The sequence below is a fragment of the Trichosurus vulpecula genome, chromosome 2 (genome assembly GCF_011100635.1).
Source record: "Trichosurus vulpecula isolate mTriVul1 chromosome 2, mTriVul1.pri, whole genome shotgun sequence".
NCBI lineage: Eukaryota > Metazoa > Chordata > Mammalia > Diprotodontia > Phalangeridae > Trichosurus > Trichosurus vulpecula.
In genome coordinates this window covers 126,066,698-126,082,058 of record NC_050574.1, presented here as the reverse complement: position 1 = coordinate 126,082,058, position 15,361 = coordinate 126,066,698, and the positions used below count along the sequence as shown (strand labels likewise).

Sequence of the window (15,361 nt, the reverse complement as noted above, 5' to 3'; positions counted from 1 at the left end):
ATCTTTCCCACACTCATTTGTGTTCTTAGGTTCCATGCATAAACGACTTCTGAGTTTGTTTTGGTCTTTGTTGCCCAGTCTTTTTTCCTCAGCTGCCCTCTTTTCCCTTTAACTACAACCAAAGAATTTTGATGAGGTCTGTTTTATGATATAGTTTCCCATGTAATAATGGTGGCCCTTTTGATCCCTATTTTTCTTCTAATTCTTCTACCGAAAATCTTCAGCAGTCTTTAAATTTTCAATCTTATGGCTTTTTCTCAGTTTTTGTAGTTTCTTGCTTCCCAACCACTTCTGACACAGAGGAGTTCCCCTTCCACATACAGATTTCCTCCTCTTCCATGTTTCCATGATACTACTCTCTCCTGCTGTCTCTCCTACTCAATTGTATACTTCTTATTTCTCTATGTTATACCATCTTCTCTCTCCTACTCACTAAGATTGGGTGTCCTCAAGCATTCTGCTACATGTAATCATCTCTCTCTACACCTTCTTTCTTGCTGATCTCATCAACTCCCTTTGGGTGAACAATTATTTAGATACAGAAGACTCCCAATCTTTAGATCCAAGCACAAGCTGTCTCTTGAGTTCTAGACCCAATCAATCAATTAATTAATCAATCAACATGCATCTCATACTCGACACATCCAAATTCCCTTCACTCAAAACTTGTTACTGCACTTAACTTTGCCATTTCTATTGAGGACACTTCCTTTTGTCCAGTCACCCAGATCTCTGAACTCAGACTCATTTTTTACTTTTCACTCTCCCTCACTTATACCTATATATATCAGTTATCAATTCTTATAACTTCTACCTATGTGACATATGTAACACATCCTCACTCCTCACACAATGCTACTTAACCTGGTTCACTGTCCTGTCACTTCTTGTTTGGACTATTGAGATAACTTCATTTTGTAAAAAATTAAAAAACTTATTGATGGCTTTTGTTTTTTAAAGTCACCACAGTTTCTCCTAGTTTCCCATCTCCCTTGCACAGACGTCCACACACTTTTATAAGAGAAATTTTTTTTGTTTAAATTTTTATTTTTATGTGGGGAAAAATCAAATATACATTTAACCAAATTTGGTTGCAAGTTCCTTAACTTTTTGCCTTTTCCAGCTTGGCAATATGAGCCACCGATTTTGGACCCAGAACGTTGCCACCCCAGTGACGATGGATCTCATTGTATCTGTCATTGTAATTGGTTTTGATGGCTTCTACCAGCTTAGCCAGGGCTCCCTTATCTTCAGCATTAACCTGTGTGAAGGCAATGCTTGTGCAGGTCTTTCTGTGAACTAAACGACCCAGTCTGGCTTTACCTTTGATAACACAATAAGGAACCCCCATTTTTTGGCACAAGGCAGGTAGGAAGACCACTAGCTCAATGGGGTCCACGCCATGTGCAATCACTACCAACTGTGCTTTCTTGTTTTCTACCAGGGTAGTAACAGTGTTAACACCTGCTCTCAGGACAGGTGGTCTCTTAGTGGGGACATCTCCCTTGCCTGCGGCCTTTTGTTCAGCCTGAGCCAGAAGCCTTTGCTTCTTATCTTGCCTTGTCTCGGGTCTATACTTATGAGCCAATTTCAGCAATTGAGTAGCTGTCTGATGATCCAAAGCCTGGGTGAACTGGTTAATTGCTGGTGGAACTTTCAAACGTTTATAAAGGATAGACCTTTGACGCTGCAGTCTGATGTACCGAGGCCATTTGACAAATCGAGTAAGGTCCCTTTTGGGCTGGATGTCCTGACCAATGCCAAAGTTCTTGGGCCGCTTCTCAAACAAAGGATTGACCACTTTATTGGCCTCCTGCTTCTTTACTACAGCAGGGGCTGGAGCCACCTTCTTCCCCTTGGCCTTCTTCCCTTTTGGCATCTTGGCCGGCTGAACGAGTATAAGAGATATTTTAAAACAATAAAAGAGAAGAAGAAAAGGAACCCAATTGGCAAAAACAGTCAATGCATTGAAAAGAGTTTGAAAAAAAATAGGCAATATTCTACCTCCCACCTCTGGAAACGAGTGAGGGGAGGGAGTCCCTTCTTTCAGCTCTATCTCTATCCTCCTCCTTTGCTATTTAAAGTTTGCAAAATTATCTGCATTGAGTTGCAGAGATGAAAGAAAATTTTGTACAGATGTGTCAGTAGGATTGCCTTTTTGTGCATGCAATTTGGACTGTTGGGCATTGGCTCCTGTTTCTTACAGTGTCTACCCTCTGCAAAGTTTGTAGCCTGAATGTTATTTAACTCTTAATGCTATCTTGCTTGGAAAACACTCTTTGGGAGTTTTTTCAAAGTCTATATTTCAGTTTCACTGATTCTGCCTTAAAAGGGTTATTTTAAAAAATGTCCTTTATCTCCTTCAGAAATCTTTCATGCCTGGGGGTGGGGGACTTTATCACAACATAAGTTCAGAGTAACCTCATTTTATTGACTTCACATATTTGGCTTTAATTCTCATTAGAAATACATTTTACTTGTCTCTAAAAATGTTTCTTTCCCACAGGAAAGCATTGAAGATAGAGAACAGGAAAATGTTACTAACAAGAAAAACATAATTTATGAACCTTTGACTGGCACACTGGAGATCCAGGTACACTAATGTACTATTAGTGGGGTTCGAGAGTGGTAGACTATGAACTACCATGGCATTATCCTGGTCAGGTTACAGAAATAGGAATGTCCAGTGGTGGGATTCAAATAAATTAACAACCGGTTCTCCACGAAATCAGGCCGAGGAGCTGTCGCTGCCCTTGACATGGGTGGGTACAGGCCCCACTCCCTCTAACAACTGCTTAGCCCAACTCAACCTAAATTTAGGTACTGGTTCTACCGAACTAGTGAGAACTGGCTGAATCCCACCACTGAGTGTACCCCACCTTTGTTCCTATCTTCATTTTATTGGGAATATACCAAATGGAATGTATTATGCAAACAGGCAAAAAGAGAGGTTATATTCTATTCTTTTGTTATGTTTATGTACTATTCTTTTGTTAGTCCAAAAAACTGGAGATGCTTGAAAAACCTGACAAGTTGAGACTGACTAAAGAAATTTTAGGAAGATCAACAAAAAAGAATGATACCAGGAATTAAAATCAATGAGTATAAGAAAAAGGAAAATACTAGAAACATATTTGTGAATTAATGTGAGCACAGAAAACAGAACCAACTTAAAAGCATTTACTGCAATTTAGTAACCATCTGCAAGGGAACATATATACGCTTTGCATTAAAAAATACTATATATATACATATATATATATAGTGATGAATGGAAAAAATGTTAAAGGGGACACACAAAAGGATAACTTATTAGAGATGTCAATATAACATAGATTTCAATGAATGTAATCCAATAAAATTGATACATTCAGTTCTATCAGTGGAAGAACTGGGATAAAAGCCAAGACTTTTGATACCCAATTCAGCACACTCCCTGCTTAAAACACATACACTGTTGTTTTTTTTTTTTTTTCTGGAGAAATTGAATTCAAAAGAAACCAACTGGCCATAACAACACTTTTGAAAAACAAAGTCCACAAATTCTTTGAAGAAATGAGAGTTATATACTATGGTGAGAAAGTCTAATTTGTAGGTATTTTTTTCCATTTGATTTCCACAAGACTTCATTCATAGCCCATAAGTGTATACTCTCCCAAAAATTATGGGATGCAGTGAGGAGGATTTAGAAAGGGAATTATAGCAATGCCCCTGATTTAAAGATGCTGGAAGTTTCTTAGGGAATTCCAAAACTTAAAAATGTTTCTGCAGAGGCAGTGCTACTATTTCCCTGTTTCTAGGAATTCTGAATTAGGGAAGAATCATTTTTTTCAGCATTGTAACATTTTTCAAAATTTTTTTCTAAAACTTAAATGCACAATGAGAAAAAAGAAATATTATAGACTTAAATATTAAAACAAATACAAAATAAGAAATGAAAAATAACACATTCTGTGAACAACAGAACGTAAGAGGGGATTCAAAATACACAGCAACAAATTTCCATTTTAAGAAAGCCTATGGAATAAATAGTCTCCCCATTGTATTGAGAGCTATCCAACTTTTCTTTGCTTCCTTGTAAGTTTTCTTTTGTTCTCTGCTGTGAACTTTTTACTTTGTTCTTTTTTCCTCCTTCTTCCCCTCTGCCCCAAAAAGCTACAATTAAGCATGGATATATTTATATAGAGATATACTTGGACATATACATACATACATATATATGTACATATATACATATATATGTGTACATACACACACACACACACACACATCTATATTCCCTAAGAAATTCTCCTGGTCTTTGTTTTATGTTTGTGTGTATCTCTTATATCTTATTCCTCCTGACTCCTCTACTTCACTTCTACTTGCTACCTTGTCCTCCTGCCACTTAACCTACTCCACTCTAAGAATCCTTCCCTTATCCTCCCAGTTCCCATCAATCTAAACACTCTTTTATACCCCCTCCTTTAACTTATTCCCTCACCTTTTCTTCTAAAGATCCCTCCCTTATCCTGTCCCCCCTCTGTATTCCCTTAGTATTTTATTTCTTTCTGAATTTAGAAGACTTTTATACGCTTCTAGATATTTATGTATTGTTCCCTCTTGAACCCATTCCTGATGAAAGTAGGTTTCCAGAACTAACAGCCCTCCTTCCCCCATCTAATTTCCCTGTGTCAGTTCTTCCTCTTTCACCATATCTGTATAAGATACTCATTTTAGCTGTTCCTAAACAGTTTTACTTTTTAAAGTTATATAATACTCAGGTCCACCCCAATCTTTCTTACTAACTACCCAATTACTAATAACAATCTTAGACATACATTTTACATTTTGCATACATAAAAGGTAAACAGTCTGTCCTTATTAAGTCCCTTGTAATTAGCCTTTGGTGCTTGGCCTTGTATGTCAAATCTTCTATTAAGTTCAGGTTTTTTTTTAAACAGAGTCCTGAAAGTCTGACAATTCATTAGATGTCCATTTTTCAGAATTATGCTCAGTTTTGATGAGTATGATATTTTTGGCCAGATGCTCAGTTCTTCTGCTCTTTGATATGTAGTGTTCCAAAACCTGTGGTCTTTGAGTATGGCCACTGCTAAATCTTGTGTGATTCTAATTGTGGCATTACCACATTTAAATTTTTTTCTTAATATTTTATCCTTGAGCTGGGGTTTTGGAATTTGACTATAATATTCCTGTGGGTTTTACTCATAGGATCTCTTTTGGGTGGTGATCAGTGGATTTTTTTCTGTTTCTTTTTCTTCGGTTTCCCCTCTTGTTCTAATGCTTCAGGACAATTTTCTTTAATTATTTCTTGTATTATTGTATCAAGATTCTTTTTTTGATCATAGCTTTCAGGTGGTCTGATTATTCTTATGTTTTCTTGATCTGTTTTCTAGATAAATTGTTTTTCTTATAAGATGTTTCACATTCTCTTCTATTTTTTCATTCTTTATATTTTGTTTTATTATTTCTTGATCTCTTATAATTTCACTGGCTTCCCCCCTTGCCCGATTCCGATTTTCAAGGAGTCATTTTCTTCCTTAAAATTCTGGATCTACTTTTCTAATTGGTTGACTTTCTTTTCATAATCTTCTTGTTTTTCTTGGATTGTCCTTATTTTTTTTTTTTTTTTAGTTTTTCCTCCATCTCTTTTATTTGATTTTTAAAGTCTTTTTTAAGTTCTGTGAATTCTTTTTGGGCAGGTGACCATTTGACATTACTCTTTGGGGTAGAAAGAGGGTTTCCTTTGCTTCAGAATCCCCCTCTGAAGATGAACTTTGGTCTTCTCTATTCCCATAGTAACTGTATGGTTGAATTCTTTCTCCTTTGCTTTTTTTTATTTGTAGTAGTTTAGTTTTTGTAATCACCTCCAGTCCCGCGGCATGGGGGATGGTGCCTCTGGCCTTAGATCCCCCTTCAGTTCTCCTCTCTGGCCTGGAACTGAAAGCAAGACCTCCAGCCTCCTGTAAGTGCCCACAACCAGTGGTGTCCCCACCCCACTGCTTCTGCACTCACTGGGTAGGTGTTGGTTGCTTCTCACCCCCACTACATTTCTGCAGCACAGATGGATCTGGTGTTCCTTTTCAGCAGAGGGTCCCTCAATCTTCCCTAGCTCAGATGCACAACTCCCTTCACTGTCTCCTGGGGGAAAAGTTCCAGTGGCTAGGGCTGAGGCAGCCTCCCAACCCAGCTAAATCTAGGGCTTGCTACTTGTTATTTAAGTGGTCCCTAGCCTGGATATGTTTACTCTTCACAGGGACCAAACCTCTTCCTGGGATTTTCTTCACATCTCCACTTGTCCCAGGAGGACCCCTGTTCTGCCCCTACTCTTATGTATTTTTACCCCCCCCTCCTCTATGTTTGCCCTGAGGCACTATTTTATCTATTTTGTGGGGGAAAATCTTGAGAGCTTGAAATTTTCTTTCATCCTCTGCCTTCTTTCCAGAATTCTCTCCCTGTAATTTTTTTTTCAGATGGAAATTGTAATATATATATATATATATATATATATATATATATTCACTATTTTTTCTAAAAGGATTATTACATAAACAAATCACTCTTATGAGCTTCAACAATTCAAAACACTAGTAAACATTGTCAAACTTAGCAACTCAGTTATTTTGGAGGAGAGTTGTTTATAAAGTTTATTGTTATATTATGTATTTTATAACCTGGTCATTCTCAGATTTATACCCACAGCTTCACCACTGAGCACATTCTAAGGATGTATGCATACATATTGTGGAACATTTTATACCATTTTATATAATTTTTGTAATTTCAATAAGACTCAGAGTCTGAACTGATTAACCAGAAGAGAAGCCTGAACCTAACAGTCTCTTTGTTCTCTGAGTAAACTCAGAGATGCCTCTTCTTATGTCAACACACTCAGAGCATTCCTTTCTCTGTCCATGGCTATTAAGGGTGAAAACCTTGACCTCAGACACTATCTTGAATTATGTGACTTTTCCTCATCTTAATATTTTATGGACATATACTATGTTATGGAATGTTAATGGCAAATTAAACACAGAGATCCTGGGTTGTAATTTCAATTGATACTTTGTCAACTATCTGACTTATTGTATTTACAATCTATTCCATTAAGGAAAATCCTTGTCTTATTTCACAATTAACATACATGGGGGTCATAAAAGTGATGTAATGCAGGCTGCTGTATTGGGACCAAAAAAATGTATTTAAGCTTACTCATTTCTTTGTTCGGGGAGTCAGACTTAGTCTGGCCCCCATGCAGGCATGTATCCGCTAAGTGTAAAGGGAATGAATAAATATAAGTAATATGAATTTTTCTATCTCCTAGCTTGTTTGTTTCCTTCAACCAACTTTCAGGTTTAACAATATACATATACACACACATACATACATACATATATAGTTTGTAAATAAAAAACAGTTTAGCAAAACTACCAACATGACTGAATCTGAAAGAATATACAAAGCTCTGTTTCTGCAGTCCACAGCTTCTCTACCAACATGGCAACTGTATTTCACTTCATTTCCCAGGCTAGAGCTAGGATTTTTCAAAACAAGTTAATCTTTCAAGTGTTGTTTTCATTTCCATTCATTTTAGCTACAGTGAATATTCTCTTTACCCCATTTTGCATCAGTTCATCAATGTTTACCTAGGCTGCTCTGAAATCTTTGATTATATCATTTCTGATAGCTCTAAATCTACTCTCCAAAGATACCAGTAACAACTTCTGGTCTAAATCAAAAGGCTGTCTTGATCTCTCTACACTGATCACCCTATTCTCTGGGACAGGCTTTCCTCTCTAGGTTCTTGTGACATGGCTCTCACCTGGGGTTTCTCTGATTTGTTTTTAGCCCACTTGAGTCTTCTTCTGTAGGCTACACATCCAGGCCATGCCCCACTCAATATGGGTAGGTGTGCCTCCTAAGGCTTTGTCCTCTTCTTCCTTAACTTCTCCCTTCCTACTAACTTGCTTGGTAGTCCTGTCAGCTACCATGAATTTAACGAACCATCATCACTTCATGTAAACAATCTCTTGCCAAAACTTCTCACTTCTACCTACACAGCATTTCTCTAATATGTCCCCTTTTCTCTATCTACTCAGGCATCACACTGGTGCACTCCCTCTTCATATCATCACCAGATGATTGCAAGAGCCTCTCCCCTCCTCAAATCTCTCTCCACTCCAATTTATTCCACCCTCACCTACTACAATGATCTTTTGAAAAGCAGGTCTGACTATATTTTTGCCCCATTCCATAAAATCCAGAGCCTCCTTGATGAAGCAGAAAATACCATCTGTGACCTTCACCAGCTGGCCCCTTTCTAACCTTTTCAGTCTTCTGATGATTTCGTCCCCTCCAAGTCAAGAGACTTGGGGCTTCTTGCTTTTCCTCAGACACCACACTCCTTGTCCCAAACTCCATGCTTTCTCAATCTCTGTTCCCTCTCTCTGGAATGTTCTCTGTCTTCATCTCCTTCTCCTGGCTTTCAAATCCTACAAGACTCAAATTCTACCTTCTCAAAGAGCCTTTTGGTGGTGAGCCTTTCTCGTCTATACCCCATCCCTGGCTAATGCCTTTCTTTGGAGATTATTTTCCATTTATGCTCTATATGTCTATTATGTATAGCTCTTGAGATTTTGCTTTCCAATTAAATGGGAACTTGTTGGGGGGGGGGGGGTAACTATGTTTTTGCCTTTCTTTGTATTCCCAGACTTCAGCACAGGATAAATTCTTCTTGATTGTCTGAACATAACATCACCTTATATTCATGTTCCAGGAATTGTTCAGCCAATCTCTGATCAAAAAGCATCCACTTTGTTTCCTGCCAGTAAATTTGGCCGTATGCATGAAACCTTTCTCTTGTCTTTGATGTACTTGGAAGATATGTGCCCAGTAGGGGGATCAATGATTCAAAGAGCATGGTCATTTTCATGACCTTTTAAATATAATTCCAGATGTTTTCTCCATAACTATTAGACCCTTTATAGCTCCTCCAATCAGTCTGTTTTCCTATAGCTGCACCAGCATGTCTGTTCCTATGTATTAGCCTTTTTACCAGTTTAATTTGGATGAAGTGAAAACCCAGTTTAGTTTGACTGGCATTTCCTTTCTTATTCAGAATGTAGTGTACTTTTTCATAGGGCTGCCGATGGTGTTTAATTCTTCTTTGGAAAACCATTTGTTTCTATTGTAAATGGACAATTTTCTACAGAAGGGGAGAAGGATGATATTAAATAAAAAAGACATCAGTTTATATTAATGTTTTATATGTCTTAAATATTATAGTTTGTAACTTAGAGAATGAATACAAAAACTTTCCTCATATGATATTTTTCCTCTGGTAAGCTGTATTGATTCTGTTCATTCAAAAATTTGCTAATGTAATGTAAGTTAAAATTATCTAAATATTTTTCTTTTGTGTTGGCTTCTATTCCTTGTTTGTTCATGAATTTCCCCCATAATCATGCTACAGAAAGGAGCTTCCTTAACATTTACATAATGTTTGAATAATAATTTCTTATATTAAAGCTAGCTATGCCTCCGTAGCTCACCATGTTTAATTGTGTGTGGAGCTATTCCAAATTTGCTTTGTGCCTAACTGCTTTGCAGTTTTTCTAGGACAAAGAATCTTTCTCCCACTCATTTTTGTATTAGGTTCCTTGCATTCTCTTCTTTCTAAGGTCTTGGTTATCCAGCCTTTTTTTTTCTCCTTATTAAACTACAACCAAAGAGTTTTAATGAGAACTGTTTTATGTAGTAGCTTTATGTAGAACTGCCATGTAGTAATGATGGGCCCTTTGGATCTCTTTTTTTTTTTCAAATTTTTCCATCTTATATCCTCAACAATCTTTTAATTTTCAAATCCTATGGCTTTTTCTCAGTCTTTATATTTTCTTGACACTACTACTTTTGATGCAGTGCAGTTTCCCTTTCCACATACAGATTCTTTCTACCCCCCCTTCATATGACACTGCTTTCTCCTGGTGCCCCTCCTACCGAAAATTGGACATTTCTCATTTCACTGTGGTGGATTACCTCCCATTGAATAAGATTGAGTGTCATCTAGCCATCTGTCTCTTCTTTCCTGTTGATCCATTTGAGTGGATGAATATCTCTCGGAAGAAGACTCTCAAATCTATACATCCAAGCAAAATATGTCTCAGTTCCAGACCCAAGCAAACAATTATTCAACATGCATCTCATCCTCAACACATTCAAATTATCTTCCTTTAAAATGTCTCTCTCCACTCAACTTTGCTACTTCTATTGAAGACACTGCATTCTGTTCAGTCACTCAGCTCTCTGAGCTCAGGGTCATTTCCAACCCTTATTTCTTCCTCACTTTTATATATCATATCAGTTATCACATCTTGTCACTTCTACCTCTGTAACATCTACTGCTTTTTCTCTACTTAAAGAAACACTTCTTATCCTGCTTCACAGTCCTGTCTCTTCTTCCTTGGATTATTAAAATAATATTTTTAGAGCAAACATTTTTATTGATAGCTCATAACTTTTCTATAAAAATCATCAGTGTTTCTCCTTGTGTTGCTCCTGCCACAGAGGTAACCACATACTTTATAAAAAATATCTTAAAACACTGAAAAAAAACAAGGAAAATAAAACCATTAGCTAAAACAGTCAATGTATTGGGGAAAAGTTTGAAATTGTAGGCAAATTCCACCACCTCATACCTCTCACGACTGCAACAGAGTGAAGGGAGGGAGTTACTTCTCCCATAGCCTGTTTCCCATTGTGACTCAGCTTATTGCATACCAAAGGCAACATAGTGAGTTTATTTAGTATTCATTTTGAATAATTAATTGGAGGCAGAAAGAATAGATGATAATCAATAGGATACTTCTTCCTGTAAAGGTTTTTCCTTTTGTCCATGGCCTTAGAAACGCTTATCACATAGAGTTTTGGTGGAGGTGATGAACTTATATTGGTAGAGAGACAGGGACAAAAAGCATTTCAGGTGGGAGAAAGGACCATGGGTAGAGGAACAGAAATGGACAAAACAGACCATGTGCAACATAGTATAAACTTAATTGAATGGAATGGGAGGGACCAAGGTGCAACATCACTAGATCCAATGAAGTCAGGGGATGGGGTAGGAAGAGCATGAAAACCAAAGCTTTCACAACTGTGAATGCTGGGGCTATGAAGTGGGTGGTATGAATGTAAGTACCGAGGAAGGAGAAAAAAAGGGAATTGTGTGAGGCTAGGGAAGATGATCTTGGTTTTTTGGGCATAATAACTTCAGAGAACTCATATTGGTTCTTGGTGAACATGCCTTTCCTTCTTGATATATATATCATGATACTTTCCAGAAATTTATAATGGTTTGAATTTCTAGAGTTGAAAGCAACATGGCCCCTTTGGAAATGGGAACATCTCCTCTCCAGGCTTTCTAGTAATTCTGCAAGATTTCTCAAAGAGTACTGGAAGTGAGTGGTGCTGCCATTGTACCAAAAAGTATTCTATGACCACTAAATCATAGCCAGTCCTTCACTCACAAACTGGCAACACATCCCTATCATCCAGTGATATGAAATACAGATTCTGGGCCTTCCAAAGACTGGCCCCCTTACAGTTATTCACAATCTTACCACACACCCCTCCCATGATGCCACTCTGCAGACCTAATACTTCAACCTGCCTTGCTTGCCTTTCCCAAATGCCCCTTCTACTTTCACACTCCTCCCCCTACACGTGCAGCTCTCCCCCTGCAATGCCAGATCTCTCCTCTCTCCTTCTGCAAACCTTGCCCTTCCTTCATGGGCAGCTACAAGCTTTTCATGAAGGCTCCCTAATATATGCTACTGGTTGCAAATCCTTTCCTCGTGGCCATTTTTGTTTGTACAGTTACACATTTCTGAAGTAATCATAATGTTTTCTTTTCATTGTTTGTGTTTATCTCTTTCACTTTATAATTGGTTTATACATTACCATGTCTTTGCAGTTTTATCAATCCCATATTATCTAGACAGACAACTTGCTTGTAAAAAGATCTTGACTGAATGAATTGTAATAGTGTTCATTGAGGACCAGGTCCTACAAAGATAGGTGATATATTTCAGACTCAAAAATTTAAGTTGTGAAAGTCGGTAGAAAAAATAAATTGAGATATTTGGAAAAGTAAGGAACAAACTTATTTTGAAAATTTTCAGGTAGCAGAAGTGGAAGAAAAAAGAAGGAAAAAAAAAAGAAAATGAATAAACCAAAGAGAAATCAGGATTTCTAATGAAGAAAGCACAAGAAGAACCACCTATAATAGTATCGAAAAATCAAGATTCTTCTAATTCAGATATGACTGAATGATCATGGAGTCAGCTGATGTCAAGATTCAGGAATACTTGGGTTCCTCAGGACCAGCTTAATGCCAAAGGGACCTTATGAGTGGTGACAAAGTTAATTTAGAATGGCCATTTATGTGCATTGTGTCTAATGATGGAGGAAATAAAGATTCATTAACAATTTTAATGACCGGTTATTGAAAATAGACTAACTGATATAACATATATTGAAGGAAATATATTTTAAGTTCCTAACTTTAGATCTTAGAGTGATTTTCAAACTAACCCATAAATAAAAGTCTTCTTCAAAGAAGTCTTTTAGGTTGTTAATCTCTTCTAATTCCTTATCTTTTTAAAAAATTATTTTTGGTTTTCAACATTCACTTCCATAAGATTTCAATTTTCTCCACCTTCTTCCCCTCCCCCTTCTAAAGCTGCCATGCAGTCTGATATAGGCTCTATATGTTCATTCTTATTCAACATATTTTCAAATTAGTCATGTTGTATAGAAGAATTAGAAGGAATAGGAGCAACTATGAGAAACAAAACAAAAAAAGAGAGCAAATAGTATGCTTCAATCTACATTCAGACTCCATATTTCTTTCTCTGGATATGGACAGCATTTTCCATCATGAGTCTTTTGGAGTTGTTTTAGGTCCTTGCATTGCTGAGAAGAGCTAAGTCTATCAAAGTCAGTCATCGCACAATGTGGCTGTTCCTGTGGACAATGCTCTCCAGGTTCTGGCTCATTTCATTCAGCATCAGTTCATATAAGTCTTTCCAGGTTTTCTGAAATCTGCTTGCTCATCATTCTTTATAGCACAATAGTATACCATTACATTCATATACCACAACTTGTTCAGCCATTCCCCAGTTGATGGGCATCCCCTCAATTTCCAGTTCTTGGCCACCACAAAAAGAGCTGCTATAAATATTTTTGTACGTGTGGGTCCTTTCTCCACTTGTATGATCTCTTTAGGATACAGCCCTAGAAGTGATGTTGCTGAATCAAAGAGTATACACATTTTTATAGCCCTTTGGGCATAGTTCCAAATTGCTCTCCAGAATGGGTGGATCAGTTCACAACTCCACCAAGAATGCATCAGTGTTCCAATTTTCCCACGTCTTCTCCAGCATTTATAATTTTTCTGTCTTGTCATGTTAGCCAATCTGATAGGTGTGCTGTGGTGCCTCAGAGTTGTTTTGATTTGCATTTCTCTAATCAGTAGTGATGTAGAGCATTTTTTCACATGACTATAGATAGCTTTAATTTCTTCCTCGGAAAACTGCCTGTTCATACATATCTTTGACCATTTATCAATTGAAGAATATAATTCCTTATCTTAAAGAAATAGTTCTTTCCAAATTTGGGAATTGGTTCCCTTTCTTTATCTTCTATTCCCCTCCTCCCTTTCCCTTTTCCTTCTTCTTTCTTTTCTTCCCCTTTCACTTTTCCTTTCTCTTTCTTCATGTGTCTTTCCTGTTCTTCCCATTTCTCTTTCATATCTTCATCTCTTTTTTTTTCTTTTTATGTAGTGAAAGAAGGCATGATAAATTGAATAAATCCACAGAAGAGCCAAACATTAAGATGACAGACATAACTTTAGTCAAAGATTTAATAAGATTTTGAGATTATGGAACCGAAATCTACCCACATAAAACCATCAAGAAGTAGGGGACTGTGTGAGAGAAGTTTAGAAGTTGTAGCAATCACGTGCTTCCTTTTATACATGTATATGGTTCATGCTGCTTTCTCCTCTTTCCATGTTATCACAAGATTCATTGTGTATTATACTTTTCTATATAGTTCCCCTGTCCTTCATGACTGGCTGTGTCAAAGCTAAGCATCCTACCATCACCTCCTACCAAATATAAAAATCTCTCTCCCAATACTTCTGACAGAGAGTCCTCCAGCTTCTACCAGAACATAGACAGTCATGTTGGCCGACCCTCTTGCCTTATAAAATAGCCCCTTCTATTACTGAATGGTTCTAAACTTTAGAAATATTTCTATTAAGAATTAAAACAAGACAAAACAAAGTGTCCCTTATACCATTTGCTCATACATCCTAGCTGGATTTTCTGGAAAGATACAGAAAAAATAGATTATTTCTGGTGCCCTGGGACATTTTTGATATTTGCACATAACTATATTTTCCCATCTTATATTTTCTTTCATCACAATTATAATTTTCTCTATCCTGGTCTTGCACCTTAATCAACTCTCATTCCAGCTTGTTGGGAAGTTTTTGCCTCACAATTCTGTTGTTCAGTGTGTTGGTGATCTCTGTTTTAGGTCATGGATAACTCTGAGGTGCATTCTTTTTGTCTCCATTCAAAATGTTAACAAAAATGTGGGAGAGGTCTTGTTCAAGGACAAAATCAGGGAGTTTCAAACCAAATATCATAAAGGAATGACTGTTGAAAATCATACATGAAAAATGACTCTGGCATTTCTAAACTTCTTTCATAAGACTTTTAAATAAATATGATTCCATTTTCAAACCCTAAACAAAATAACCTGGGTCACTCAGAATACCAACTTCCATTTGTAAATTGCTATATGATATTTTAAAGAGTGAAACAGTCTCTACAGGATACGACAACGTTGGGGCACCTAAGAAAATTAAATGTAGTAAACTTCAATGGTAAGGGTGTGTACTATGATTTTTTTTTTAAATTCAGTAACAGAAATCTAGGAATACTCCCAATTTTCCATCATTGGGATTATTCATATTTTTTACCCCTCTTTTTAAAGTTTTTGTTTCTTTGTTTATTCCTATAAATTTAGCCTCAACAACTTAGAGGTAACTAGCAAATTTAGACTCGCTGTTCGCCTTAAATTTTGCTTTTATCAATGGTTTGAATCCATCTGCTCTTTGAAAAGGCTGATGCGGCCCCTGGCTCAATGTGCCGGCTTCATGCCTGCCCAAGTTGGTGGGGCAGCGCTGGAGACCAGGGGGCTGTAACTACAGAGCCAGCGAGGGAGAGAGCCTGCCGCCCCGCTGCCGCTGCCTCCGTCGGTTGTGACACCCCTGTCCACGCTGCCGCTGCTCGCGCCC

General features: G+C 37.3%; 1 protein-coding gene across 1 annotated transcript; it reads right to left on the bottom strand.

Annotated features, from left to right (window-relative positions):
* Positions 1-1,102: 1,102 nt before the first annotated feature.
* LOC118838965 (60S ribosomal protein L7a-like) lies at positions 1,103-1,891 on the bottom strand. The gene has a single exon (XM_036746347.1). The coding sequence runs from the start codon at positions 1,877-1,879 to the stop codon at positions 1,103-1,105; it is 777 nt and encodes a 258-aa protein (XP_036602242.1). The 5' UTR covers positions 1,880-1,891.
* Positions 1,892-15,361: the final 13,470 nt, after the last annotated feature.